The sequence below is a fragment of the Apostichopus japonicus genome, chromosome 20 (genome assembly GCF_037975245.1).
Source record: "Apostichopus japonicus isolate 1M-3 chromosome 20, ASM3797524v1, whole genome shotgun sequence".
In the NCBI taxonomy this organism is placed as follows: Eukaryota; Metazoa; Echinodermata; class Holothuroidea; order Aspidochirotida; family Stichopodidae; genus Apostichopus; species Apostichopus japonicus.
Window position 1 is genome coordinate 14,709,160 of NC_092580.1, and position 26,545 is coordinate 14,735,704.

At 37.4% G+C, this 26,545-nt stretch overlaps 2 protein-coding genes across 19 annotated transcripts in view; both read right to left on the reverse strand.

Moving 5' to 3' along the window:
• Positions 1-1,364: 1,364 nt before the first annotated feature.
• On the reverse strand, positions 1,365-10,309 carry LOC139961666 (uncharacterized). Of its 8 annotated transcripts, XR_011790956.1 has the most exons (6): positions 10,104-10,265; positions 7,788-7,929; positions 6,858-6,938; positions 6,097-6,217; positions 4,603-4,745; positions 1,365-3,654 (listed from the first exon to the last, which is right to left on the reverse strand). XR_011790956.1 is itself a non-coding variant. In XM_071961046.1 (5 exons), exons 3-5 carry the CDS (start codon positions 6,903-6,905, stop codon positions 3,424-3,426), a joined length of 432 nt encoding a protein of 143 aa, XP_071817147.1. In that variant the 5' UTR covers positions 6,906-6,938; positions 7,788-7,929; positions 10,168-10,309; the 3' UTR covers positions 1,365-3,423. The 8 variants fall into 8 exon arrangements, 7 of the variants coding, with proteins under 7 accessions (XP_071817147.1, XP_071817149.1, XP_071817145.1 ...); XM_071961046.1 differs by lacking the exon at positions 4,603-4,745 and having other exon boundaries at positions 6,065-6,217; positions 10,168-10,309; XM_071961048.1 differs by lacking the exon at positions 4,603-4,745 and having other exon boundaries at positions 6,065-6,217; positions 7,784-7,929; positions 10,104-10,276.
• Positions 10,310-14,159: 3,850 nt separating this feature from the next.
• The window catches only part of LOC139962107 (neural cell adhesion molecule L1-like), a 133,018-nt gene continuing 120,632 nt past the window's right edge, over positions 14,160-26,545 (reverse strand). For 10 of the 11 annotated variants that reach the window (XM_071961993.1, XM_071961994.1, XM_071961999.1 and 7 more), the window contains 7 exons: positions 24,936-25,055; positions 23,364-23,543; positions 21,825-21,950; positions 20,345-20,512; positions 19,240-19,365; positions 18,309-18,390; positions 14,160-18,053 (listed from right to left, as the gene is read on the reverse strand). In XM_071961993.1, coding sequence (XP_071818094.1) covers positions 17,849-18,053; positions 18,309-18,390; positions 19,240-19,365; positions 20,345-20,512; positions 21,825-21,950; positions 23,364-23,543; positions 24,936-25,055 — 1,007 coding nt within the window. In that variant the 3' untranslated portion in view covers positions 14,160-17,848. The remainder of the gene's footprint in view (positions 18,054-18,308; positions 18,391-19,239; positions 19,366-20,344; positions 20,513-21,824; positions 21,951-23,363; positions 23,544-24,935; positions 25,056-26,545) is intronic. The other variant, XM_071961998.1, reaches the window with a different exon arrangement.

A 26,545-nucleotide genomic window follows, 5' to 3' on the forward strand; every position in this document is an offset into this window, starting at 1 on the left:
GGTACTTTTTTAACTTTTCAGACAAAAAACCTATTTTTGGCGCAAATAAAAATTGCCAAAAATTGACCCAAAATCGATTTCGCCCAAAAGACGTATCAGGGAGTAATCGATGCTCAGGAGCCCAAATCTGCAACTCCCAGGTCCATATCTGCTTCCGTTCGGGAGATACGTGGTCCCAAAGGACCCGCTAGAAATACGTGTTCTTTATAAGTGCACAACTTGGAAAAACCCCCTCTTTTCAGCCCCTCTCTTGTCCTCTCTGAAACACCCATCGACATTAAAATTAGACGTGAAGTAGAAGACACCATTGTCTATGTTATACACCAATTTCGTGTAATTATCTGACCGGGAAAGGCTTTTTGTCTATATGATTCCTTTTTTTTTGTCTATTGTTCCTTTGAAGTTGCAAACTGAGCAAAAGAAGTGTATAGAGAGGGCGCTCGACGCATTTTGATCTTTTGCCATTTCCTCCTTCCATTCTGAAGTAGAAATATTAGAAACGAATATTATTTCTCAACCGTTGCTGTGGCGCAGTGGGTAGTGCCTGTACCTGGAGTGCAAGACAAACTCAATGTCTAGGGTTCAAACCCCAGTTAAGGCAGTTTTCCTTTTACTATTCTTATACCTCTTTCCTTCCATTCTGAAGTTCAAATATTAGAAATGAGCTATATTTCTCAACAGTTACAGTGGCACAGTGGGTAGTGCCTGTACCTGAAGAGAAAGACTAACTCCTTGTCTAGGGTTCGAACCCCAGTTAAGGCAGTTTTCCTTTTACTATTCTTATACCTCTTTCCTTCCATTATGAACCTTAAATATTAGAAACGAGCATTATTTCTCAACAGTTGATGTGGCGCAGTGGTTAGTGCTCTGGACTGGGAGAGGCAGACAAACACACTGTCATGAGTTCAAGACCCAACCAGAGCCTTTTCATTTTAATTTTCTGTTCTTTGGAGCAGGTGGAAGTATAAAGGTAAGAAACGAAGACTATTTCATTGGGAACCAAAATGGTGTAATGGGTTGTTCCGTCTGCGATGATACTGAGCAGCATGGTTCAAGCCCCCGGTGGGTGAGTGAGTGAATTCTGTAAAAGGAGTTCGCCGCCACCCCTCCCACCTGACAAGGTTCCCAAGCGGCATGCAAGCTGTGCGGCCCCCCCCCCCTATCTGACAAGGTTCCCCAGTGGGTGAAGCGAATTGGCTACTACCCCTCTCCCTGACAAGGTTCAGTGGAGAGGTATCCTCTATTCCTGACAAGGTTCAGTGGACGGGAATATATTTAAAAAATACCTGGTTGGTATTTTTTACAACATCTCACCTAATGGTCTGGTGATGGACACAAAAAAATAAGCAACACAAGGTCCCTGGTTCAATTTCAACTCATGCTCTTCTTTTTTATTCTTCCAGTGAAAGCACAAGTAAAAAAAAACTCACCACCGATTTTTCACATTTTCTTTTGCAGCTTACAAGTAAAATAAAATAACCAAAACTTGAAAATAAACTATGTCCACTTAGTGCCAACAAAATATTGCATCTATATCAAACCCCCCAAAGAGAGGAGTTTTAGCATTCTCTAGACAAGGGGCAAAGAATTGTGATTTTCTTGCCATATAATTTGCACAAAATCCCACTTGACTATCTGACTGATGTAGAGTCAAGTGAGTTAACATTGGTTCAAGAATTAGGTGAGAACCAGAAATGATCAGACAATTCAAGCTCCCTAGACCACAACAAGGTGTACAAACTCACTCTTTGGACATCAACCTATTCAGTCACTGATAACGTTTTACAGTACATAAGCTTCATGGCCAAAAATGGTTTAAAATCCAGTCTTCCTTTTATGTGAAATATAGACCCAAAGTTGTTGAATATGTAGGAGCAAACGGACATTACCCCTTCAATACACTAAAATATTTTTAATAGCAAAGCCATCTAGTATATATAGACTACACAGAAGAAGGCAACTTTTCAGAAAGTCTGTTGACCCCCTTGAGACTCAACTAGTGACAACTGCCAGGGATCACTTGAGGTGTGTTTTAAGATCATCCAACACATGATTATCACTTCTGAAGCGGATATAATACCTGATTGACTGTTTATGCATTGTTCAAGGTTACTTCAGACCTATCTGTAATTTGAGCCACTTCAAAAACTAAAACTGATGTTGACCACATTATGTTCATGAAAAGGAAATGATTGCAATGGAGAACTCACAGTGGAGGCACCATCATACCAGGTGTGCGATTCATCCGACCTTAACTTTTGGAGTTATCAAGGTGGTCAGAATTTGACCCTAAGTGACCTTTGACCTCTTCATAGAACATTCAGTTCTTGTACATTTCTGAGCATGAGGATGATCGCAGCTTTGATTTTGAAGTTATGTCGACAAGGATTTCAGGCTTTTAGCAGCTGATGGCTCCAATTTACATTTGACCTATTAACAGAACTGCTCAAAGTGTAATGCTCAGTGAGGGGGACCTAACACCTAACTATGACATTTTACCGATGCTGCAGATGTTCACTAAACTCGACTACGAGGTTTTTGTATTTTGGCCGCTGATGACCTCAACGGACCTTTGACTCCGCTCAATGACTTGAGCAGCCAAAGAATTCAGTGCCGTAAATTTACATCCTAATTTTCATGAAATTCATGCAAAATATGCTTGGTGAGTCATCACATACACATACGTTTACCTGCATATACCATACAGTGGCATACACGCCTAGATTCCCTTTTGCATTTTGGCTAGGAATCAATCGAAGATTCCTGGCCTAGGATACTTATAAATTCCTCTCTTCTGAATTTACGAACTCTTTATGCATTAGATTATCTTTTAGCACCATCACATAACCATTGTTAACGAAAAACCTTTTATAATTTCCATCTGTAAATCTGAGAACATTTTCAACACGATACCCTTGAGCAGAGTACTTTTGAAAACAAGCAAGACAGAAAAAACACAGGTATTTTTTGGTGCAGGTTAGAGATGGTCTTATGGTATTGCAGAAGTATTCAAGACTATGCATGAAATATAGATAGATTTCTCCAGAAAAAAATCTGCCAAAATGTTCCTTAAAATTGTGGAAAGCAGTTTTTCAAGTGTTTTAAGTACAGCTTTCATAACAGTATTCTCCATTTGATCTATTGCTATATCAAGGTAAAAAAACTGCATATCCTTAATGCTTCAATATTTACACACATGGTCATACAAAAAAAAAAAGTAGAAAAGCTGTCATATATATCTTTTAAGAAGCTGCAACATCGGTGGCTCAAATAGTTTGTGATCTGTTCGAGACCGGCAGGCCTATCTGGAAGCTGAATTGAATCACTTTCTGATTCTTCTTCAACTTAGTCCAATTTCTAATCCCTCTGAAGGAAACTTCCATCTGCTTGTCTCTTTGGATTGATGAAGCTTTCGGCACGTCGCTACCAGAAATGGAACAAACTTTTCTGTCTTCTTCTGCCTTCAGACCGTACTTTACTCAGAGATGAGATGGAGGCTTTCATGTCCATAATGAGACTATCGGCTACAGGGGCTTGGGATTCCAATTCATTGTCTCTGTCTGATGTTTCGTCATCTTCCCAAGTCTCTTCCAAATTTAAAGTCTTCTGGAGGTCTCTCGGGAAGCAGTTCCATGGTGGACACCGTAGTTGGTTCTGTCCAAAAAAAGAGTATGCAAGAAAATTACTAGATAGGAATACACAGGCCATGTAGACCAAAGTAATCTGCATGTTACATTTGAAGACTCGAATGAGTCGACGATAGCCAATAAATTTAAGGGCGAACACAGATTTCTTTGGGTTATGGGAGGGGGTGGGGGAGTAACACTTTCTTGGTGGGAGGGGGTCAGAGCCACAGACAGAGATGTAAGAATATTTAATGATTTCCATAACTTATGTAATGTCAGAAATGTCAACAACAAAAAATTCATTTATAACCCATCTACTAGTAAAATGTCTAGTATTGTTGTATCAACTACAGTAGTTACAGAATTTTATTATAAAATGTAAAAAATAATGAAAAATAAAAAAAAAGAGGAATATATTACAACATGAAGGCCAAAAGTATTTGAGTTGCAATAGATTTACAAGCTATATTACAATGGTAAGACATGAAGGTAAACTTCATAAAAAAAAAAGACTTTAGAAACAAACCTCAGTTAATTTGTTGTGAACAGTTGAAAAACAGTGCTATCAGGCCAGGCTGGATTTTTTATGCCACTTTTAATTTTTGAGGGAACGACCCTTTAATTTGCCAAGGTTCATTGGTTTAGAGTGACAAGACTATTTAGTCTAATACTAAGGAACATTGCTTAGGAACATTGCTCAGTTCCTAAGATCCAACACAAAATCACCAACAGAGTTTTACCTGTCTCAAATGACATATTTACAGTGGTAGTACAAATTTGTCAATTTTTAAAACAGATGGTGTTTAATTTAAATTCAATGGATGCAAGGGTGTTGTTGTTTTAATATCAAGTTAAAGGAACATGCTTTGGTTGAGTGAGTTATTAGAATTTATGTAAAGCAATGGGTTAACATTAACATAAAGCCCGTACTAGAAGAGCTGATAACATCATCAAGTTAGCCTTTAAAGGAACATACCTGAGGTTTAGCATATTTTAACGGTGAATAGCTTGAAACTGGATCAGCAGTGTATGAGTGTAAAATCTCAAATTAACCTTGTTCTGGTGGACTACATTTGCCATTAAGGTAGATACTGAACAAGTGACGGATATGAAGTGATGCTGTCGAGTAAGGAAACATTTCTTTTACAATTTTATTAATTCTTATTCTCATTTCATTATCTGACAATAAGATGGATGGAGAAATGTACTACATCTCAAACCTGCCCATATTCAGAAAGCAAAGCCAGAATATTAAAGTGGAGGGTGGAGTGGAGTCTATAAGTAAGTGCTTACTATTTTGAATACATGTGCTGAAAATTTCTCCATTTTGTTTATCATTATATTGATGATAATACTAGAGTTTCTGTTAATGGAAAAAAAAATGCCCAAAATCTTTGCACTTGTATAGCAAGTCAGTCAATTTCATAGCAATATTCTCTCGGGTAAATGGAGCAACAGAGTTGGGATTGGGTTTAGTGGTACTGGATTTGTGTTTTGGTGGGGTTACAGACAAAATCTAAGAGATGGGCAATCTAGGTCCCACCCCTGGCTGCATCCAAAATAGCAAAGTACTAAGTAACTGGGTGTTTATTTACAAATAAATTAGAGGTCTTTAATTGAGATGGAGAACAACACACAATAACTGCAATGTCCCTAAATATCCCACCGAAACCCCCCCCCCCCTCTCCCATCCTCCCAGACCAAATCTCTCCTAGTTTCTTTACGTGTAGGGTTTCCAGAAAGATCTGACCTGACGCAACGTTAATATTGATATACCCGTTTCAAGAGTTTCCTCTAAATATATTTATACTTATTAGGAAAAAATTATCACTGCACAGAACAAAGCCATATTTGTCAAAACAAACGTGACACAATGCACACACAATTTAAGGGACCCCCCCCCCCAAAAAAATAATGCACAGTTGCATAAAGTATAATATTGTTTCCAATACACTAGTTACTGCACAGCTACTTTGATGATGGGTAAAAAGAGCAATTTGCTTTGCGTGAATACTTATTCAGTTCTGGGAAAAAGGGAACAAGCTTGTTATCCTTACAATATTCCCCCCCAAAAAAAGGAAATAAACTTGATGTATTCTTTAACGTCAGAAAATTAGACTCTCCTCGACTCTGATTTACTCCCTCGCCTTCGGTAACACTTAATATCACTAAGTGATATTTCATCAAATTTAAACGTCCCTGATTTATGCTTGACACTCCTGCTAAACGCGCTTGGGTTTATTTAGCAGCGAAGTAAATCTTTGTATGCAAGACAGACTCATTGGTTAGTTTTGAAATTCATTCCAACTTTCTTTGCACATGACCGTATCTGTGACCCGCTCGCCAACAATAGTCCTACAACCCATTGTCTCCAGGATACTGCTACAATTAATTTTATACAATTCGAGCGTCATATCCATCTTGTACTCTCAACGTACCAAACCCAAATGGAAGAAACTTGAAAATGTACCTGGCTCTTCCTCCTTCTGTACGGCTTTATGAGATTGAACGACCCTTTGACCTAGCATCTTGATCTCTGCTACCAGTCTCTTCACGGAATCCTCTGATTTTACTACGCTGCCCTTCAACGTCTAAGCAGAAAGATGGATTAATAATCAATCATGCATATATGGATTAATGATCAATCACGCAAAGATGGATTAGTAATCAATCACGCAAAGATGGATAAGTAATCAATCACGCAAAGATGCATTAATAATCATTGCTTACAGAATTCTCTTTAGTTATACAACCCACAGGGGAAATGACTTCCACCCCACCAAGTTGGGGAATATTTTCACTTTCATTAAATGACGTGTTAACTTTTCCCCCATAAGGTCTGTTCATACCACCGTCTCTTATGCTATTGTCGCATTACAGGAGCAGACGTCACTTACCCTCTTCGTTGGGATCTGGGTAGGAGTTGAAATTTAAGCCCCAATGAATGAGCTGGAGCTTGCGGATTAAACACCAAATGTTTCATCACCTACAGCAGTGGGTAGTTTCACTCAACATTCTATTAAACACTATTAAAGCAATAAAACTTGAAATTTTCAACAGGTTACATGATGTTGCATGTTAGTCGCAATATAACCTTGCATCTAATGATATTAAACACCAACAATGTTAGGACAGCCCTTGAACAAAGCAATTAAACTTACATTAAACTAATGAAACTATACTCAAATTGACAGTTGCATGATCCATTAATTAATAGTTTTGTCATCTCACCTTCATTCTTTCATGGATTGCTTCATTAGTCATCTTAATTCCTTGCATACCTTGAAGGTATCTTTATCAATCATATCTTTCCTGGTGAGAAAAACAGAAACGAATGAAACTTGCCTAATAAACTCCCTTGTAATGGGATCTAAGCATATATTACAATTAAAACATAATTAAGACAAGATGGCAATCCACGGCATCTCATCTCTTCTATGATGGAATGGATGTACAATGAACTTTGACCTTGACCCTTAACAACTGAATAAGTTCTAATTTACAATTTTCCCCATTATAGTCTAGATATTTTGTGGTTTAATGACTTTTTCCAACATACTGACAAGCAGAACAGCCACAGTTTCTGGGTATTTGACCTTTCACCTTTGACATTTATACCAATCACCCAAGATCAAGATTACAGTACATGGTCAGGCACCTACCCACCAAGTTTGAACCTGATTGGACTTACAGTCTAGGAGAAGTTCATGACACACTCTTTTGCACAGTTTAGAACAATTTTAACTTTAACTCAATTGACTGTTAACAATAAGCCTAAACAGCTAAAACTGTCTTGTTTTAAACTTTGTCTCTTCATTTTCTACATATAATGTGGTTTAATGCCTTTGTCCAACAAGTTGGCATGCAGAAAATGGCTACAAACCAATTTTTAGATTTCTTGACCTTCGACCTCTTTGACGTAAATCAATCACGCAGGCATGAGTTAACATGGTCAGGCACCCACCCACCAAGCTTGAACTTCACAGAACTTTGGGTCTAGGAGGAGTTTGCAACATACTTAATTTTGCTCACTCACTCACAAAAACAGGCACACCCACCCATCCACTCACACACGCCAACCTGAATACATAGGTTCCTTTGCTTTCAGCAAGGCACCAAAAACAGTTAAAACAAATCAAACACATTGTATAACCGACCCACCCATCCAGGGGTCCTGTCCTTCTTCTTCGGGCGTCGTCCAGCAGCGTCATCATCCAGCGTCTTAATCCATCTTCCGTCTTCATCCATCATCTTAGATCCTAGTTGTCTTACATTTTATATTATCTCTGTCCACTTTCCGGATCTGCAAGAACAAGGCATACAAAAAAAACAGAGGGGGGGGGGGGTTATTTTGTGTTGTTAAGTAGTTTGTTGTATGTACATATGCCGTTGCGAGATTTATTGCACATACAGTGTAGTACACATGGTCGAAAAATTGCTAACCAATACAAACTAAGCAGTGCCGCACTAACAAAGCCAGTGGTTTCTTATTGGAAAGATTTCACCAATCGTATTACTTCTTACAAAAATCAACAAAACTTAATAATATCCGGCATGTTATGGGCAAGGTTTGTAGGTATAGTAATGCTGCAAGTTGAAGAAATAACCAGGAATTGTTGCAGATATTCCCCAAGAGAAGATATTTTTTTCGGGACCTCTAGATAAATTGCAGGAATCCTGCAATTGCACTTATCCCGCAATCTTGTGTCCTAATGCAAACATTGAATATACAGATACCCTCGTTCAGGTCAACATTTAACATAGTTGACCTTCTTCCATGCAATAAAGTTGGACCCAAATAACAATTATCCTGCTGCAGTGCAATGTTTGCATGCATTTAATTATGGATGTAGTTATTAGCACAACCTTGCTGGTAGCTAGACCCATTATAAACCTAATTTTTATCCTAAAAATGCCAAAGTATGTACAAGTCCCTGTCAATGATTTTTGTTGTTTTCTTCATCTTTGTTAAATTCATGGATTTGCCCCTGGTTGCATAGGATGATTGTAGCAGACCGTTCCTTGTCTTAAGAATTCAGAAGTAAGGCCATGCAATTAAAACAAACATCAACATGAAAGTGAAAAGGCCTATGACACTTTTACAGGTTTTGTTTATATTTGGTTAGAAAAGGATGATCTTCAACAAAAATCGGAAATGGAAAACTGATTTTCAAGATTCTGCGTTTTTTCAAGATTCAGCCACCTTAGTAAAATGCTCAGTGAATGATAAAGACCTATATATACACTAACAGGTGTTTTTCAACTGGTGGATCGAAGGTCAATGACTACCAATTTCAGAGGCTGTATATACTTTATTACTCTACCACATTAAGTCTCTAATTGGACTAATTTATATACTTTTTGGGAGACTAAATCAATTCAATCAAGTAATGAATAAGGAAAGGCAACAACCGCAATTCAAAGCTGTGATTAAAATGTTAAGATCGCTTGCAAGTTTCTCCAGAAAAAACCCAGCTCAACACCATTGTGAATTAAGTGCTGGTGAATGGTGATTTATCAGGGGATGCCTTGAAAAAGATGGGCGTGTGAGGGGATCAGGGGGTTAGACCTAGGAAATTTGACACCAAAGTTCCTGCAAATGATGTGTCAGATTTTGCCCCCCCCCCCCCCCACTGAGTCAGCACTTAAAGGGGTCTTAGATTACGAAGGTATTTAGCATTGAACACTTCTTCTGTGCAACTCGATTGCGGCTATTCACAAATCCTAATACAAAGTGCCTGTATTGCCTGAATGATGTTTAGCACTAGTCACAACATAATGGTAGAAACTTTTCAAAGAGTCAATCTGCTCTTTAATACCAGAGTCTGGCATGGCTGATATTCATCAAGTTGGAAGAAAAAGTAAATTCATGCACACACACAAATCTTTGAAGTCAGCATGTCCCCCATTAATAATGTCCTAATTCGCCTCTATAGCCGTTCTATAAATAAATATCTTGGATTTACAATATCCTGATCATAAAACATGGACACAGAAACTGGAAATGTTGAAGATGTTGTAGAAATATAGGATGTCAACATGTGGCAACAACATGTGGGCTTACAAGAAGATGGCTTCCGAGAAGATAAGTAGATATAGCTGAAACAAACATTACCTATTAAGATTATCCAATTGACACAGCCAATAGTTGTCCATGTATGAAACTGAGATATGATCTATCTTATACGTTTCACATGCAAGGTTACATAATATTGCTTCCCAGCGAAGAAAAATACAGTTAACATACTAAGGACTCGATAGGTTAGTTTGCACAGTAAAAGGAGTCACCAGTTGTATGATACACAGGTAAACGGAAGTCAATTCGCTTACAACAACGTTGGCTGAGAGAGGCCTACATGTTTCAGCACTACGCTATTTACTATACCCACTATGTATTGTATGATGTTATAAAGGATGTCTTAGCAATCGAACGTATTGTAGACGTTCACAGACGTTCCATCGCGTATCGTACTTTACCTCCATGCTTAAACTAAGGTCAGTTGATAACGTGTAAACAGGACGCAGTCGATTGCTCACCAACCTTGAACTTGATCATGTGTGTATTGTACGTTCATTTGCCAAGGGACTCGTGCACGATACTCACTCGACGTACATCGTTATGACAAAACGATTAGTTTCGATATAGAGGGACTGGGGTTGAGAGTGGTAAAGCCTCCCAATCATTCTTCCCCGTCAATCCGTCGAGTATCCCCCCCCCCCCCCCTCCCCAACCGAACCTCGTTTTTTAAAGGAATATCTAATGATTAGAGAAACTTATTCTAATGTTAAATCAGCAAAGAGCAAGCAATAATGATTTTATCACTAAGATTTGTTTAAATTTATTAGTTACACCGTCATTTAACTTCCCACTCAATCCTACACTCCCTGATACCCTTCCATCCCAATGCAGGAAACTTCATCGTTACACGCAGCACGCAACGATCTTTGTTCTACTTAATTGATCCTTACTGAGTCTTTCAACTTAAAAGCATATTTTTTCCAAATAGATTAGTGAAAGTTACACAGTTTAAAGTAATAAATTAGAAGCATCTCTTTGTTAAAGCATTGTATTATCGGCCTAATCTTTCGATAAGCGTAACTTAGGGTTGAAAGAAATCAGTGAAAGCAGGCAGTAATGATATTAACTTACATATATATTTTTTCAAATTTCTTATTGAACGAATTATCAGCCCCCCTGGTTACATCGTCATTTATCCCTCCCCATCCTGCCCTACCCTTCTTCACCTCACACACTCCGCTCTTATGGTTAAAAGAAATCAGCGAGAGCAGGCAGTAATGATATTTACTTGAATTTTTTCAAATCTCATCTAGGACAAATTATTAGGTCCCCCTGGTAACATCATTTACCCCCCCCCCTCCCCATTCTACCCTACCCTTCCTCACAATCACCGCTTCTCTTACACCTAATATATGAGATATCCTCGTTAGTAAAGCGTGATGATCATTTATCTAATGCATGCATATAGGCCTATATTCCAAGCTTTCTCCAAGAAAAGAGTTACAGTACCTATTACCCAGATGTTTAAAAATAGTCTCCCTCCTCATAAAACGTGATGATCTATGTCCCTCATTAATCTAAAGCATGGGTGAACTCTCAACTTTAAGCATATTACAAAGTTTTTCCACAAAAGAGCTACAGAACCTACTACACACAAATTATGTAAATGTTACTAGACGGCATCCGTAGGGACATCGTTTTTTTGGTCCGCGTTTGAGTTTCCATCATATCTTTAATCTGCTTTTCATGCATATCTTTTATTGTGATTGTTATAATGACCACATCTAAGGACTGTTGAGTCGTATTTCTGTATCCAGTGGAATTGTCTCGCTGAGATATAAAAGGATGAATTTTCCGTACGTTTTCACGGTAGGCCTCTCTGTTCAAGGTCAATGCACGACTATAACATTAGGTCCACTAAGTGCGGATATTGGTCTCCATTTGTCACTTTTGCAGTAAACCCAACCGAGCTAAGTATCTACGGTGTCTCTTAAAAGACATTATTATTAACAAATTCGAAAATTTTTTAGTCTCTTTAGTGTCATTTTAAAAGTATTTCTGATAACATTACGTACAGAATTCTTTTCTATGAGAAAGGTACATATGAGAAACATGACAATGACCGTGATAAAATCAATTTCAAGATTACTAGCGATCAATTCGCTCAATTTAATTCAAAAAATGGTTGAAAAGTGACATGAATTCCTCCTCAATTCATTCATTTTATTTGAGCATGTTGAACGCTTGCGATAACATGTCATTACGAATCATTGCAGACGCTCACCCAAACCGTTAAAAAATACCGTCCCTCTCCCCCCTCCCCTTCCTACACTGCGCTCCCAACAGTGGCGGAGCGTCCATACAGTCAGGGGCGGATGCCCCCCCCCTAACGGACTCAAATGGATTGCTGGCGCCCTTTTCAGCTATTTACCACTTTTTTACTTTTTCGCGATTATTGACTTTTTTATGGCGCTCTCATCTACCTATTGACATTTGTCACATTTTGTTGGCGATGACACCTTTTAATTCTTCGTTTATCTGCAAATTAGCAAGGCCCGGAAAGGGTCATTTCCGGCGATATAGGGAGTATCTTTACTCAACAAATTTCTGTACGCTCCACGCCAACCTGTGGTGGCGCTCCGCTTATATAAAGTCGAAAGCGCCCATACAGACCATTCTCGCCCCCTCTGACCAATACCCCTAGCTCCGCTACTGGGTTAAGTTGTTTATTTATGTGCGCAATCACATAATGTAACATGTCACAAGAATGGGGTGACAGGGGAGCGGTTGGTTGACAGGGGAGCGGCCTCTTAAATGAAAGCTCCCTGGTGTACAGTAGAAGAAATGAAAGTCATAATAATCAACAAAGGTTGGTAAGGATTAACACCCTCTGCACCTTAAAGGGAGTGAAGACTCGCGCAGAAAGAAACGTCTGATGGGGTAATTTGACCTAGTTTCGAATGAGGTGTAACAGAAGTGTTAGACACCACCATCGATCCCAGATAATACACACACAGACTGCTACCATCGGTTATTAGACACTAGTGTACAGTCAATACTTGCAGCAACAGTCAATACCCACAACACAGTGTACATAACAGCGATGGACATCTCAGGTCCAGATAAAAGATAACAAGGTATCACATTTCATTACTATCTGCATTTTGTAGTGACAAGAAACAACTTCATTCTCAAGCAACGGAAATTTAAATTTGTTCCAAGGTGGCACTCAGTTGGGGCGAGTCTTCAATGCCTTTAAGGCACCGTATCCCCCTTCCCCCTATGCCCACCTTCATTAAATACTGACGCCACAATCCGAAAAACAAAATGTTGGTACGCCTTGCCTAAGTGTTCACGGTGGTCTTGAGGCCCTCAGACCTTCGGGGTCCACTATGCCACTGACCTGTGATTCTAGACGTATCCATGGCATATTTGATACTACCATCATTACATCAAACTCTCACTTTGATATTTTGACTGTTCAATGTCTCGTACCTATTCACGGTAGGCTCCTCTGTTCAAGGTCAATAGACAGCTATAACAATAAGTTTAGAAAGCTGTTATTTCGGTAACATTTGCTTCCAGTCATCGCTAACAAGCCACACTTTCGTATCTATGGTGTCTTCTAAATGCCATCATTAGAAAAATTATGTACTCGATACCGTTGGTTTTGTTTTTCTAAAACCCTCTATAAAAGTTTGGTTTATCATATTATTATATACCATTCAAAATTCAAGGCAATCTATATAGTGGGGGGGTTGGGGGGGTGGGTGGTAGTGAGGGTGTAGCACCGACCGCCTCCAATCATATTTATTTGACGGTTGATGGTTTGTCAGAAATAACATTAAAAGTCAGTCAATAGTTTAAATATTGACATTTTTTCACAAAATTGCAAGGGTTTATGTCAAAATTTTGACCTATCATCTTTAGAAGTTGCTGTTGAATTTCAAATTTTGGCGGTTTGTCTGGAAACTTTAATGTGTCCCAAAATTTTGACCTTGTGTCTGGAAATTTGGCCATTTTATCTCACAAGTTTTTATCTCAAAGTTGTTTGATCCAATACATCATTCAACGTCCACTTTGTCTCAAAATTTGTATAACTTGTCTCAATTTTTGCACATCATTCATCTCAGAAGTTTTACTATCGAAACAGACATAGAACCTTGAGATTTGGACGGATGAGAGCAAAGATGCACTAGGCTATAACACTAATTAGGCTTCTGATATTGTCAGACTGTTGCAGACTATACAACCAAGTAAAATATTTATCTATGCAAATGATCAATCTACACTGTTTTAATGACCTACATTCATATCATAAAGATATAAACTAACCCACCAGAAGTTAACTTATTACAAAAATTATATTTAATCCTGAGGAATTACTAGCTCTCCTCCCACCCCAACCAAACAAATAAAACCCTCCTTCAACCCATTTTCATGTTTTCTGGAATTTCAATCCACTCATTTCCACCCTTCACCCAAGACACAAGTAAAAGATTACACAATAATAATTGAAGTTGGCCTTATATTTAAATTTATTCACAGGCAACATATCCACTTAACACTAAAACTGACAGGTCAGTTGTTAAAACTCTGGCATGAAAATTCACAAATTGCAATAGCTAAATTACTTTGCACTAACAGTACTCTATGATCGTCGCCTAGACACAATGTCATGAGAAGTGACATAGAACGAAGTGGTAGGAAGAAATATTTAAGAAAAAAAGAGAAAAAAAAATGCAGTTGTATGGCAACTACAGTCAACTACTGATTTTCAATCAAGCAACCCCAAACCAGCCTCCAAGTCTACCCCTTACACTAACATTGCATTATCATCAATTTATGCTACTTTGTACAACATCAATATGCAAGGAAATTTGTCAAACATCTTATAAAAAAATAAAAAATAATTGGGACTTCAATTATAATAAGTTCATTACATTCCCAAAGAAAACTATTTCCTCTTCTTCTTCTTCCAGTGAGCAAATGGCATTTGGTTTGATCTTATAAAATGCATATAAACATGCTGTCCTTCTCAAAAGTTTACAAAATTACAGGATGTTGTTTGCGGTAATTTCATAATCTTCCAATGTTTTAGTATTGTCATGGCCGAGTCCGAACAAAATCTGACCCGTTCTTATATTTCAGCAAGTAAAGTAACATCTTCTGCTGCAGCTATTGAACATGCTGCAAACCCACACCTGAAAGTTCCATTTTTCCTGTTCATCAATGACATACATTTTTTACACAATTTTTCTTCTTTAAAGATTAATATGACTAAATTTTTGATTGTGATTACAATTTTAAGCGCAGATGATAATACACCATATAAAACCAATAAAAAGTTTACATCATTAAAACGGAAATTATATTGCATCATGGTAATAATTGATTACTAAATTTGCCAACAAATTGGATATAATACATAGCAACAGGCAATAATGGAGACAATAAAATGGGTCCAAAAACCAAGTAATCAAAAAAAAATTAACATGTTTTACCAACTCAGCACCAAGTCAACCTTCATTCAGTTTGGAAAACTTAACACTTTAACTTCAATTGGAAAACACATAACAGGAGCTATCCACAACAACAGGAAAGATATAAACATGCAATGATTTCAACAACTGATATAGAGCAACTCTACAAGACTTTCCAGTCTTATCAAATGTCTAATGCACAGAGGCATACATTATCAGTATTTAACCCATGGAAATATGTTAACATTTAACAAGCTCAATAAAACATGATAAAACTGATTTCTTGTTAGGGAAACCTATGAAAGGTTCATATCATGGTGAGGCATGTGCTTTAAAATCATGAACATGGTCATGAATACATTAATGTTAAGACTGATCTTAAAAGAGGAAAATTCCTGAATTATCTAATGTAATGCAATGCTTTGAAGGCAAGAAAGGAAGTGAGGCTTATTTCCACTCAATGGCTATTATACTACTGCTGTACTGGGTGTACTAAAGTGCACATACACAGCATACTTTGGAAGTGCAAAGGACAGGAAGTTAGCATACAATCCCAGCTATATTTAGTACATCGCTAAAGCTTGATTCATCATATGTATACACAAACTATATATGCTTTCAAGGATAGAAAGGATAACTCAATATCTCAAGTAAAGCTGTACTATGTGTGAGGTGGATTTTGGCATATATGCTTTCAGCAAGGGGGAAAGAAAAAGGACTGTTCTATAACTTTCAATAAAATACTTGGGTATAATACAGCAACAATACTGTTACAGTACACAATGTCAAGGATGGGGAATCCAACTACATTATTTCTTGTTGCTGAGCCTTCATCAGGATAGCTTAACTAGGGATTCATCTCATGATCGGTTTTAATATGATCAGTTTTTAAAACACACACTGCAATACACCTACTTATTCAACTGTCATAAAGACTTCAAGTGTGTACACACTGGAAAACAATTGCGGTAATTTTTTCTTTTCTTCCAAAACATTTTCCTTTCAACAGGGAACAATATCTCTGTTGGTATTTATAAGCATTTCACTTTGATGGAAAGCTGTGGAAAGAGTCACAAGCACTGATTACCTGTAATTTATTGGGATTGAAGAAAATAGCTAGCATTCCCAGGCCTCTATTAATCAAATCTGCAATCTGTTGTGTCTTCCTTTTCTACCTCTCTGTAACTGCTTCAGCAAATCAACTCTGACCATAGCATTTAACCACTGCATGTGCAACAACAATCTTATTTCTTTTTACCTATAATAGTACTAACCATTTAATGAAAAAAAAAATGAGAAAAGGTACTATCGCACGAGAATGCTGTTGATGTCATTCATGAATACCTCCCTCTATTATTCACCTCATAGTAATGACACACCACTCTGCATTTATAGGCTTAGAGCTAAAAGTTTACATAGGCATATCAAACTTTGAGATGAATAGAAGCTATTGGAACTAAAAGAAGGACGTATTCATGTTAAACTTCCAAAAAGCAGACTTTTTCTTTCGGCTCTGTCTATTTCATTTCAGTATTGTAAAGTTAAGAATAAAAGTTTAATGCTAATGCTAAAGCCATCAGCTATTTAAAAGCAAGCCTTGAAAAAAAGAATTAGATGAAAAGGTAAGATAATAGTTAAAATTTTAAAAAAAGTACCATAAAACTATACATGAACTTTAGACATGAAAACAACATTAAAAGTATCAAACTTTTGTGGTAACGCTTGACACCAGGGTCATTCATATGTTACTAGTTTGCATCAAACTTAAAGGGTGTCCTATTAACCACAGCATACTAGCTATTACTATGACACAGGAGGAGATTATATCTATGGATTGATTATGTGCGTCCTCTGCTGTACGAGGTCCATATCTTGAAAGTGAAAACTGTTTTATATGCAATCTGAATGAATTCCAGTTATTTATAGAACAATGAATACTAGGATTTGTACAGTACTGGTTGGTACTACAGTGAAACTTGGGCTAAACATGTTCACACAGAGAAAGACTGGCATCCTCTACCTCCCTGAGGGAGGAAGGGTGGGGGGGGGATTAGAGGTGGAGGGAAGGAGGATGACGCACCCTCTACATCCAGAGTATCTCTCTTGTATGTCACTGTATCCTCTAGTACTGATCCTTTGCACCTTCCCCAACAATAACAGTGACAGGGCACTATGAAGAAACATGGCAGCTTCTAAAACCTTACTTGGCTGTAAGGTAACCAGTGACCTCCTGTACAACGTTGCAACATGGAACATGAGCATCACAAAGTTTACACACACACATACACACATTATCATAGTAAGAATTACATATAATGATATTGATGTGACATGAGAATATTTTAAAAACTGGAAACTTATAGTGGCAACAGATGGCATTGGCATAAAACACATCAAGGCTGTTGCTGACAGGTACAAACCTTTTCGAAATGGCAGTATAGTGTGGGTGAAGACGGTGAAGAATACACACAGTATGGTATGCGGCACACCCAGATAGCTACGGTGGTTCCCAACACCTTCCTCAAAATTACAGCCATCTCGTACGCTGCTCTCAACATATTTGTGCTGTCTCTATCTCTCTTGCAGTTACTTCAATCCTATGGCTCTGTACATACATACATGGCAAACCCTCCTGTGGTATAATATACTTGTTTTTGCCAAATGCACTTTTTTTTTTTTGATAAAGATTACAACCAATAGCTAATAACAACAATAAAGTCCTACACGAAGGTTGAAGTCCCGCCCTCCCTTTGATCCGTCGACCGTGTCTTAGGGTCGTGGTATTCTTCGATGAAGCTACCTTCTTCGTTAAACTTGCTAGGATCTTCGTCGTCGGCGTACTCCTTCAAGCTGTCGCCCTCGCTCCCTTCCGGATGGCTGTTCAGGCTATCTTGAGACCCATCAACATCATCTGGGAACTCACTGCTTTTCAAAATGGTTAAAAAGAGAGGACAATGTTTAGAATACTTCCTTTTTTCTAACTTTTTTTTTAAGCAGATACAGTCAATGAATTTGTACATAGTCATATTACTACATCAACGGCAGAGTTTTACACAGAATGCAATCAGCATCACAAGTTCCAAGCCCTACGGTTCTGTCTTAAAAAATGCATAATACATGTAGAAATGTTTCGCTGTGTTGTTAATTAAAATTACAAGGGACCATCTGTTTTGTACTTACGAGTCCTGGTTAAATTCAGCGAAGCCATCGTTGTTCTTGAGTGGAGCGTTCTCGTCTTTTAACTGTTTCTCCTTGTCAGATACTGATGGAAGAACGAGGAAAGGAAAATTGCAGATTAGCAGATCCTTTTTGGGCAAAAAGTAACTTAGAAGGGTATGAATATTCATTGCAGATTAGCACATCCTTTTTCGGTATAAAAGTAAATTTGAAGGGTGCGAATATTCATGATTTTTGCATAGCATGTTAACTTCCAACATCTGATTGGCTACTATGGTCCACTGAACAGCAAGAAACTCTGAGAAGAATTCTTGAGATAGCCTTCTGTTCTGAATGCAAACACATTTCTAGACTAATTGCATTTGGTAACATTGCTTTCAGCTTATAGTGGTATTGATGGTTTGCACTGAAGCCTGTCAGTAAGTTCTGAACATATTGTAACACTGGCCACATATAACTATGGTACTACCGTCACAAATCGTTGCAAAAGTACCTGGATAAAGAAAATTGCCATTTGTTTCTTCCATCTTGTTTACAAGATATATATGAGGGGTAGAATTCTCAACTTTTAGGTCTGATTTTGACATTTTCTTGGGTTTTTTCGAGCGAGAGAATATTCCTGAGGGAGCACTCTCTTAGAAATATGGGGAGAAAGTTGGAAAATCCAGTGATTTTGGCACAGTCCTTCACGTTTAATAAGTTCTGATACAAACACCCAATCTGCTCTCAGTCGTATTTTCTCTTTCAAGCTTGCAAGCTATATATATATCTTTTTAAAATTTCAGTTGGACATAATCAAAACCTTCTATTATTTCTAAAACCACAGAAAATACACCCAATTGTATAATTTATGTAAAGACCATTCTATTCAAGGCGGCGGCGCAATGCATTCGCTAGTTCCTTGACAGTCGTTTAGATGGTGTTTAGTACTCACCATTATATTTGCCTCCCTTTTGAGATTTCAGTATACATACAATCAAGATGATTAGAAGTAACAGGATGATGATGCAGATGATGGCGATCAACCAAGGAGCCAGGGCCGCTCCACCAGTAACCAAACCTGTGGAAAAAGAAAGATGTGTAAAAGTAAGTTGGCCTGACGTTTTGATCCTAGCAGGATCTTCTTCAAAGGCTAAATGACAAGTAACAGTAACAGAAGGGACAATAACACACACAGAATACAGACAGGTTAATGAGCATGGTGAACACAAAGAGATAGATGTAAGGGGATAAGTAGATAAGGGATGGAGAGAAGAAACAAAGAAACCAACAGGGGAAGAGGAGAGGTAGGAGATAAACAGTGGAGGGACAAAAAGAAAAATGATCAATTTTGATCACCGTCAAGAAACATGTCATCATGGCGATTCTGCTGAAAATGTTTTGTTTTTCCTTTATAATATTTAACTCACTTATTCACAGAGGAAAAGAACATATCTACAAACTAGTTGCATGTTGCTGAAATTCTGAATACTGAGAAGCTTGACAGCTAAGCAAACATTCTGAATGTATCGGGGTTCGAGGGATAAATCAATGATCATATTATATTGGAAAAGTAAAGCTTTTGAAGAACAAATACCATTACGACATTACAGACTACCCACTGTGATCTCCTATAGCAAAAAATTGAGCATTCAACCATGTCTTCAGTTAGGAACGTGATACTAAAAATGGTAGTTCAACTACAATATTTTTCTGCTACCAGAGTATCTCTTTATGAAACAAAATGCCGAAAGAGGGACAACGAAGATCAAAGGTTCAACACCTTACTCTGATTGCATTAACAGCACTTTCAAGCTGACTATCATGGTTTCCCATATGCTTCCCACCCCCTCCTTTGCTCCCCACCCCCTCCTTTTCCTTTCCTGATACTAGTAAAATCCCCTTGAAGCCTATTAAAGTCAGACAAGGGCACTGTCTGGTATGAATTCTCAAGCTCTGATCTCCATTCTGCAAGATTACAGTCATTTTGTCACATTTAACCTGCTTATACTTAAAAAATAAAACTACAACCTCAGCAGGATGACTGAGGATAAACTTACCTGCCCCGGTTGTCTCAAACTTATCGGTGCCACCCTTTGCAATGCCTTCCTTGTTCTTAAATTCCAAAAATACCACATACTTTGTGCTTTCATCCAAGTCTTTTACAAAAATATGATCATCGTCAAGGACATCAACGAAAGGTGTTAGTTGGCATTCGTCATCGTCCCCTGTGAATTGAATGAGAATTATCGGAGATAGTTCTTCATATAAATTACATATTACAAATTACAAACTGTGTTTTATTAATAAAATGATACAACCTTTGTTTTGACCATTAAGTTGACCAGGCTGTTGTTCTTTATATTGTATGATACACTTACTCATGACTGTAGCATAGCTAAATTGCAACATGACAATAATTAATATTAATATTATTAAATTTTCAACAAATTTGACAGGTTCTTATACCCAGAAAGTACAAAAGCTTTACAATTCCTTACCTCAACATTTTCACTCACTTTCCTAACTGCTCTAGATGCAACCGAGCAAAGTTGCAACAAAGGGTTAGTAATTCACTAACTGACCATCAGAAAGTTCCGGTTCCCTCCACCATGTCATATGCATATTTGTAAGACTCGACTATTTATTGGCAACGACCAGGTTTAAGTCACTGATAAGGATTGCACACTATAAAAGCCTTTTTGCCATGATGTTCCAATTATTGATAAAGATTTCAGAGGGTTAATGGTGGGTCTCTGTTCAATCGAGTCACTCAGGTGAACCATATGAAGCCATTAACATTTCCCTTACCTAAACTCAGAGCTACCAAATCGGTTCTGTCACCAACTTTATTATCATTATTATCAAAAATTATGAATGAAAGGTACATGGCTTTTTACCCATTTAACAACTGCAAATTACTTTTGAGAACTTATTGCCAAAAAATTAAATTCCCTAAAATCCTCCAGCATGTCACAAAAGAAATTAAGTCATCTTTGAGACCACTTGAAGTCCCGGAGACAACATTCTGACCAGCGCCCAGTTTTAATTTCCCTACATGGAGGGGGACAATAATTGTCTGAAGAACATCAAATTTTTTTTTCATGCATTGATCATAGATTGAAACCTTTTGTGCAAATGATTTTAAACCAACATGGGATTTCGTTGATTGGTAATTTTTTATCTGTTCTTGTAAATTCTAAGTACAGAGTACATTGACAGCCAAGCAATTATTCCAAATGTATCACATTTGGAGAATAAATCAACAAGAAGATTAAAAAAGGGAAAAAAAGCAAAAAGCTTTTTTTTTTAAAGAACACTTAAGGTGATAACATCACAGACCACCTACCATGATTCACTTCCTGGCCAGTCAGAAATAGGTTACATTAAATCAACCATATCTCAAGTTTATAGAAACAAAGACATTTGAGATGTGTGCAATATTTTTCATGTTAAGGTAAAGTGTTGTACTGTCTTCCACATTAAACACCCCTCTAAAGCAATGTCATAATTACAAACATGATGGAGCAGTAAACAAACCTTCTGGCTTATAGCAGGCCCTGACTTCATCTGGTTTAGCTACATCGTCAGCAATCTTTCCCCATGTAATGTTGAGAAATTCCTTACCGGCTAAGTTCAAGGTTGGCTGACCAGGCATTTGAGGCTCTATTAGATTGAAAAAAAAAGAAGGAATGGCTGTTGAATGGCAACCTCCTGGCAGATTTTACCACTTTAATAATATTAGATCCACTTTACAGTAAAATACATAAAGAAAAATAAACTGTTCCTAGATATACTTAAAATTCAATTTGAAGAGAACATGACATGTTTTTACAGCAAGGCAGAAACTGCATCATCCAGATTGCAAAGTAACGGAACACAGACAACCTAACACTGATTCTACTCAAGGAGGCAGAGTTTTCAAGACATATTTTTTTACTTTTTGGAGTCCAAAGAGCAAATTTTGTTTTCCGAAAAGAGGGAACAAAATACCAACTTTAGAATGACTAATATGTACCCAAAAAAAAAACAGATTTGGGCAAGTAAAACTCCCATTTAGGTATTACATACAACCTACCACTATTGTATATTTTCAGGGACTCCAAAGTGATACCAAGTTATCATTTCATCTAATTGAGGATAATTAGTTACAATGTAATCTGAATTTGATGTGCACAACTAAAGTTGATTTTGGTTGCCAAAACAGAACTCTGGATGTCTCGGACAATAATTAAATATTTGCCCTGCTGCTATAAAAAAATTTCCCTATTAACATTCTTGAACTGAGCAATGCTGTGCTTCCTTGAATGGTGAAAGCCATTTACTAACAAAACTGATTTTACATCATGACTGAAACAGAGTATTACTTTTATTTCAAAACCTTATAAAGTATGAACCAAACGCAAATACCATATCTGGCACAACTTGTACACACTTTTGTAAGGATGGAAATTACCATTACATTACATTTCCTTCTTCATTGAAACATCTACACAGCTCATTAATTAAAGCGATGGACATCTCAGGTACAGCTAAAGATAATAAGGTATCATGTTTCATTACTGTCTGCATTTTGTAGAGATAAGCAGAAAAATTCTCTTGCAAGCAACGGAAAGTTAACTTTTTCAGAGCGCGGCACGCGGTTTGGGGCGAGTCTTCAATGCCTTAAAATTCAAAGCTTGCAATATGTAGCTATTTTTAGCCAACATTAATGTACTTCAGTTGTATAGGAAAAATACACCAGCATCGATCTACTCTTGATGGGTACAAATAATTTTTGTCTTTTTTCTTCCTTGACTATATCTACTTAACTTGTAAGGCTCATTGTCTATGCAGTTAGAGCAGCTTGAGAAATGTTAACGTAATGGAAGTCACTTTATCAACTAAGGCAATGAAAGCAAAATCCCTCAACTGGGTTGTAATTTCAGAATCGGGTAATATCAACGTCCGGCGGGCACCTGGACACCCGATGCAAACACCATTGCACACAATCATCATTCGGCAAGTGGTTAAAATTGGTGACATACAAGGCCGGGTTAAAATGAGCATTTTATAAAAACTTCAAAGCATATATCTTACTCCCTGCAGCTGCTGTTGTGGTGTCTCTCTTGGCTGGAGCGCTGTCTCCAACTCTAGTATAGGCGGTAATAAACACTTCATACTTGGTGTCTGGTTCGACATCTTCCATTCTAGAACTCAGTATATCTGGATTCTCAAAGGTCTCGTTGTGCCAGACACTGATAGTGTCATCATCATCATCTTAATTAATAAGATATCCAAAGCAAATGAAATGAAAGAAAACCATTCAGCAAACAATTTCAAAAGAGTCAACAGATAAGAAAGTTTATTCAAAAGACAACTAGTATATTCAATTCAGATTGGGAGGGGAGGATTGAGGGGGGGGGGTGTAACACTTGTGTGCACTACCTTTACCTTGAACACATGAAAATCTGCATCTATCCAAAGTATGGCAAAGTTTTCTTTAATTTTGAATTACTCATCACAGGATTTCTTCAAAATCAAGAAAATCAATGAAACCATTTCATAATTCGAAAAATTGTTGGTGGAATCAACAACACCCCCCCCTCCCCAATGAAAATGAAAAAACAATCACTCGTGTAAGATGTGAAAAGATGCCTCCTTCCTTGGAGTAAATAATAAGTCTTCACTAATATACCTATAGTGTTATGGAGTTTTAATAAGCATGATGGCAAGCAAGTTACCCACCCACCAAACACAAGGACCTTCAGAGCAAACCCTCCGATGCCAATCACAGCTGCACTGCACATACAAATGAATTTAAATATGTGCCTGTACTTGGAGCAGATAGACTTAACTTGGGTCAAATGTACATCTAGGTTCCAGCCCAAGGCTTGCTGTTCAGCATTTAAAATATGACAGAATGGATTTTGAACCTCCGCATGTTTACATTAGACCCTGTGCTCATTATCACACCCCTGCCCCCCTCCCCCCCCCCATCAGGATCGCTAACTTGGAAGTTGAGGTTTGTTTATTTTTGGGGGAAAAGGCATGAAACTGTAGGCCATATGAGGTGCAGCACTCTTTTAATATATAACATTATTGTGTCAAATTATGCGCATAACGAACAACAATGGAAATTAAAGTTCACCACTGATCCTAGGTCAACCCCAATTTGTTTTTAGGTTACAAAGTGATCACTGAGAGTGGGGTAAGATCCTTTCTCTATCATAGTCTAAAACAGTGTTCAACTGTGGACTCTGATATGCATTTACAGTACAGATCGGACCCCACGCTTAGGGTCCAAGGCCCTGCTCGAGATCTAATGTAAACACGACTTTGATACTATGGTACAACATGCGTGATTTTGCACTTAAATTCATGGAATATCTTTGAGGTTTATCAGGATGAACTGCTTTAGTAGGCTTTGAACTCTTGCAATCATAGTCTGGCTGATATTTGGGAGGATAGATATCTTGGTTCTATCATGTTGGTCATTATCAATGAGGTTACAAATCTCACTATAAACATATTAAAATTGTCATTTCAAACAAGAGGACCATCGATAAGTACCACATGACAATTAAGCAGGCAACAAAGGCATTTTTAATTTACTTGATGACATTCAGGCCATCCTATTTTCCATTCTTTTCTCTCTTTGCAAGTACTCACATGCTGCGATGGCTAGATGGTAACCAATATGGATTCCATTGACTAGGGCAGGTTTGTCCCAGGTAACCTCCAGACGATAGCTAGTACTCACCACCTTTTCTATCTTTACCTCAGATGGCACTGAAAATGTAAAAGAGAAGAATGCTTTATATGATAATCTCAATACACCTACTGGGACTATTCATACATTTCATAAGGCAACTTCAAACTTAAATACATAACTTCCAGAAAGGATAACATTTTGACACAATCATATTTTATTCAACAACTATACAAAATCAAATTCACTAGTTTATTGTTCACTTTATTTAAAATGAAGGAAGTCTCCATACATTTTGGCACACTAACATTTCATAAACATTTGGTAAAGAAAGATTCTCTAAATTGTGACCCTCCAAACTACTGTATTGCCGGATATTTAAAGAGAAATTAAATTTAATAGAGAACAGTGGTGATATCTCAGTTACTTTAGTGCAAATGCCTTCAGAGTGGCAGTAAAGAATTGGTTCAATTGCTGTGATCAAAATTAGATATTTGACTTTTAAGATAAAAAGGACCAGGGGCCCAACCACCTTTTGTTCTGGGAGGGGGAGGGAGAGAATAATATGTTTAGTAGTTCGAAGGAGGGGTCTAAGGAGAGGTTTTGTTTTGTACAATGATGCAAAATGGGGATTTTTTTTGTTGGCAAGCCCCTCCCCTCCCCCAGATATAAATGTCTGTTTGGGACCAAGGTCATGACTCACGCTCGGACGTTAGCGATAATATTTAGTTCATCATAAAGGACAATTTTAGCAATTAATAGTATGCACACAAAATCACTATCAGTTCTATGCTACATTTACAACAGATTTTGATAAAGAAAATAGCTTTATAGCTGGGAAACAATTCTCAACACGTTATTATTAACTGTTCTGAAATGGACATGAGTGTGATGACATGTAAGCTAGTAGTTAGTAAGAAGTATATTGTAGTTTAGAGCTGAAAACCCTATCATAAAGAGTCATTAAAAGGATATTTCTAACTTCAGATAATATTCCGGTTGATAATTTTTTGTGTATCTGAAACTTATCAAAGTTACTTTACTTGAAGTGAGTGAGTTTGGTTTCAACCATTTGTCAATTACCAGAATCTAGATCCTGTTTGTACTGAGTCATTAGGCTTTTAAAATACTATGTGGATCTTTTGGGAATATACCAACACAAAAACAAAATGTGACTTTCAAGTTACATCATTAAATTATGAATTATGCATCATAATAACAGAAACTAAACTGTCAGGCCAAAACTATTAACCATTTCACAACTTGCCGGCACTTGGCAGTGAAGACACCGACTGCAGCAATCCATTTTTCAGAGCTCGTAATAATGTCAGTAACAAAAGATAAGGTGAGTTCATGATAACATGCCCAAATTTTACCCTTCCAAAAAAAAAAATTTTCTTCCCCTGAGATGCAACACAGCACAGCCGTATCAACATATGTAACAGCTGTGTAGCTGTTGGACTACAGTAGTTTAATTGTAATAGTGTGTGAATTTGTACAGACAGAGAAAATCAATAAGTTAGGACAAAAGTTATAACATGAATCATCTCTTTTTTGCTTATTTTTTAAC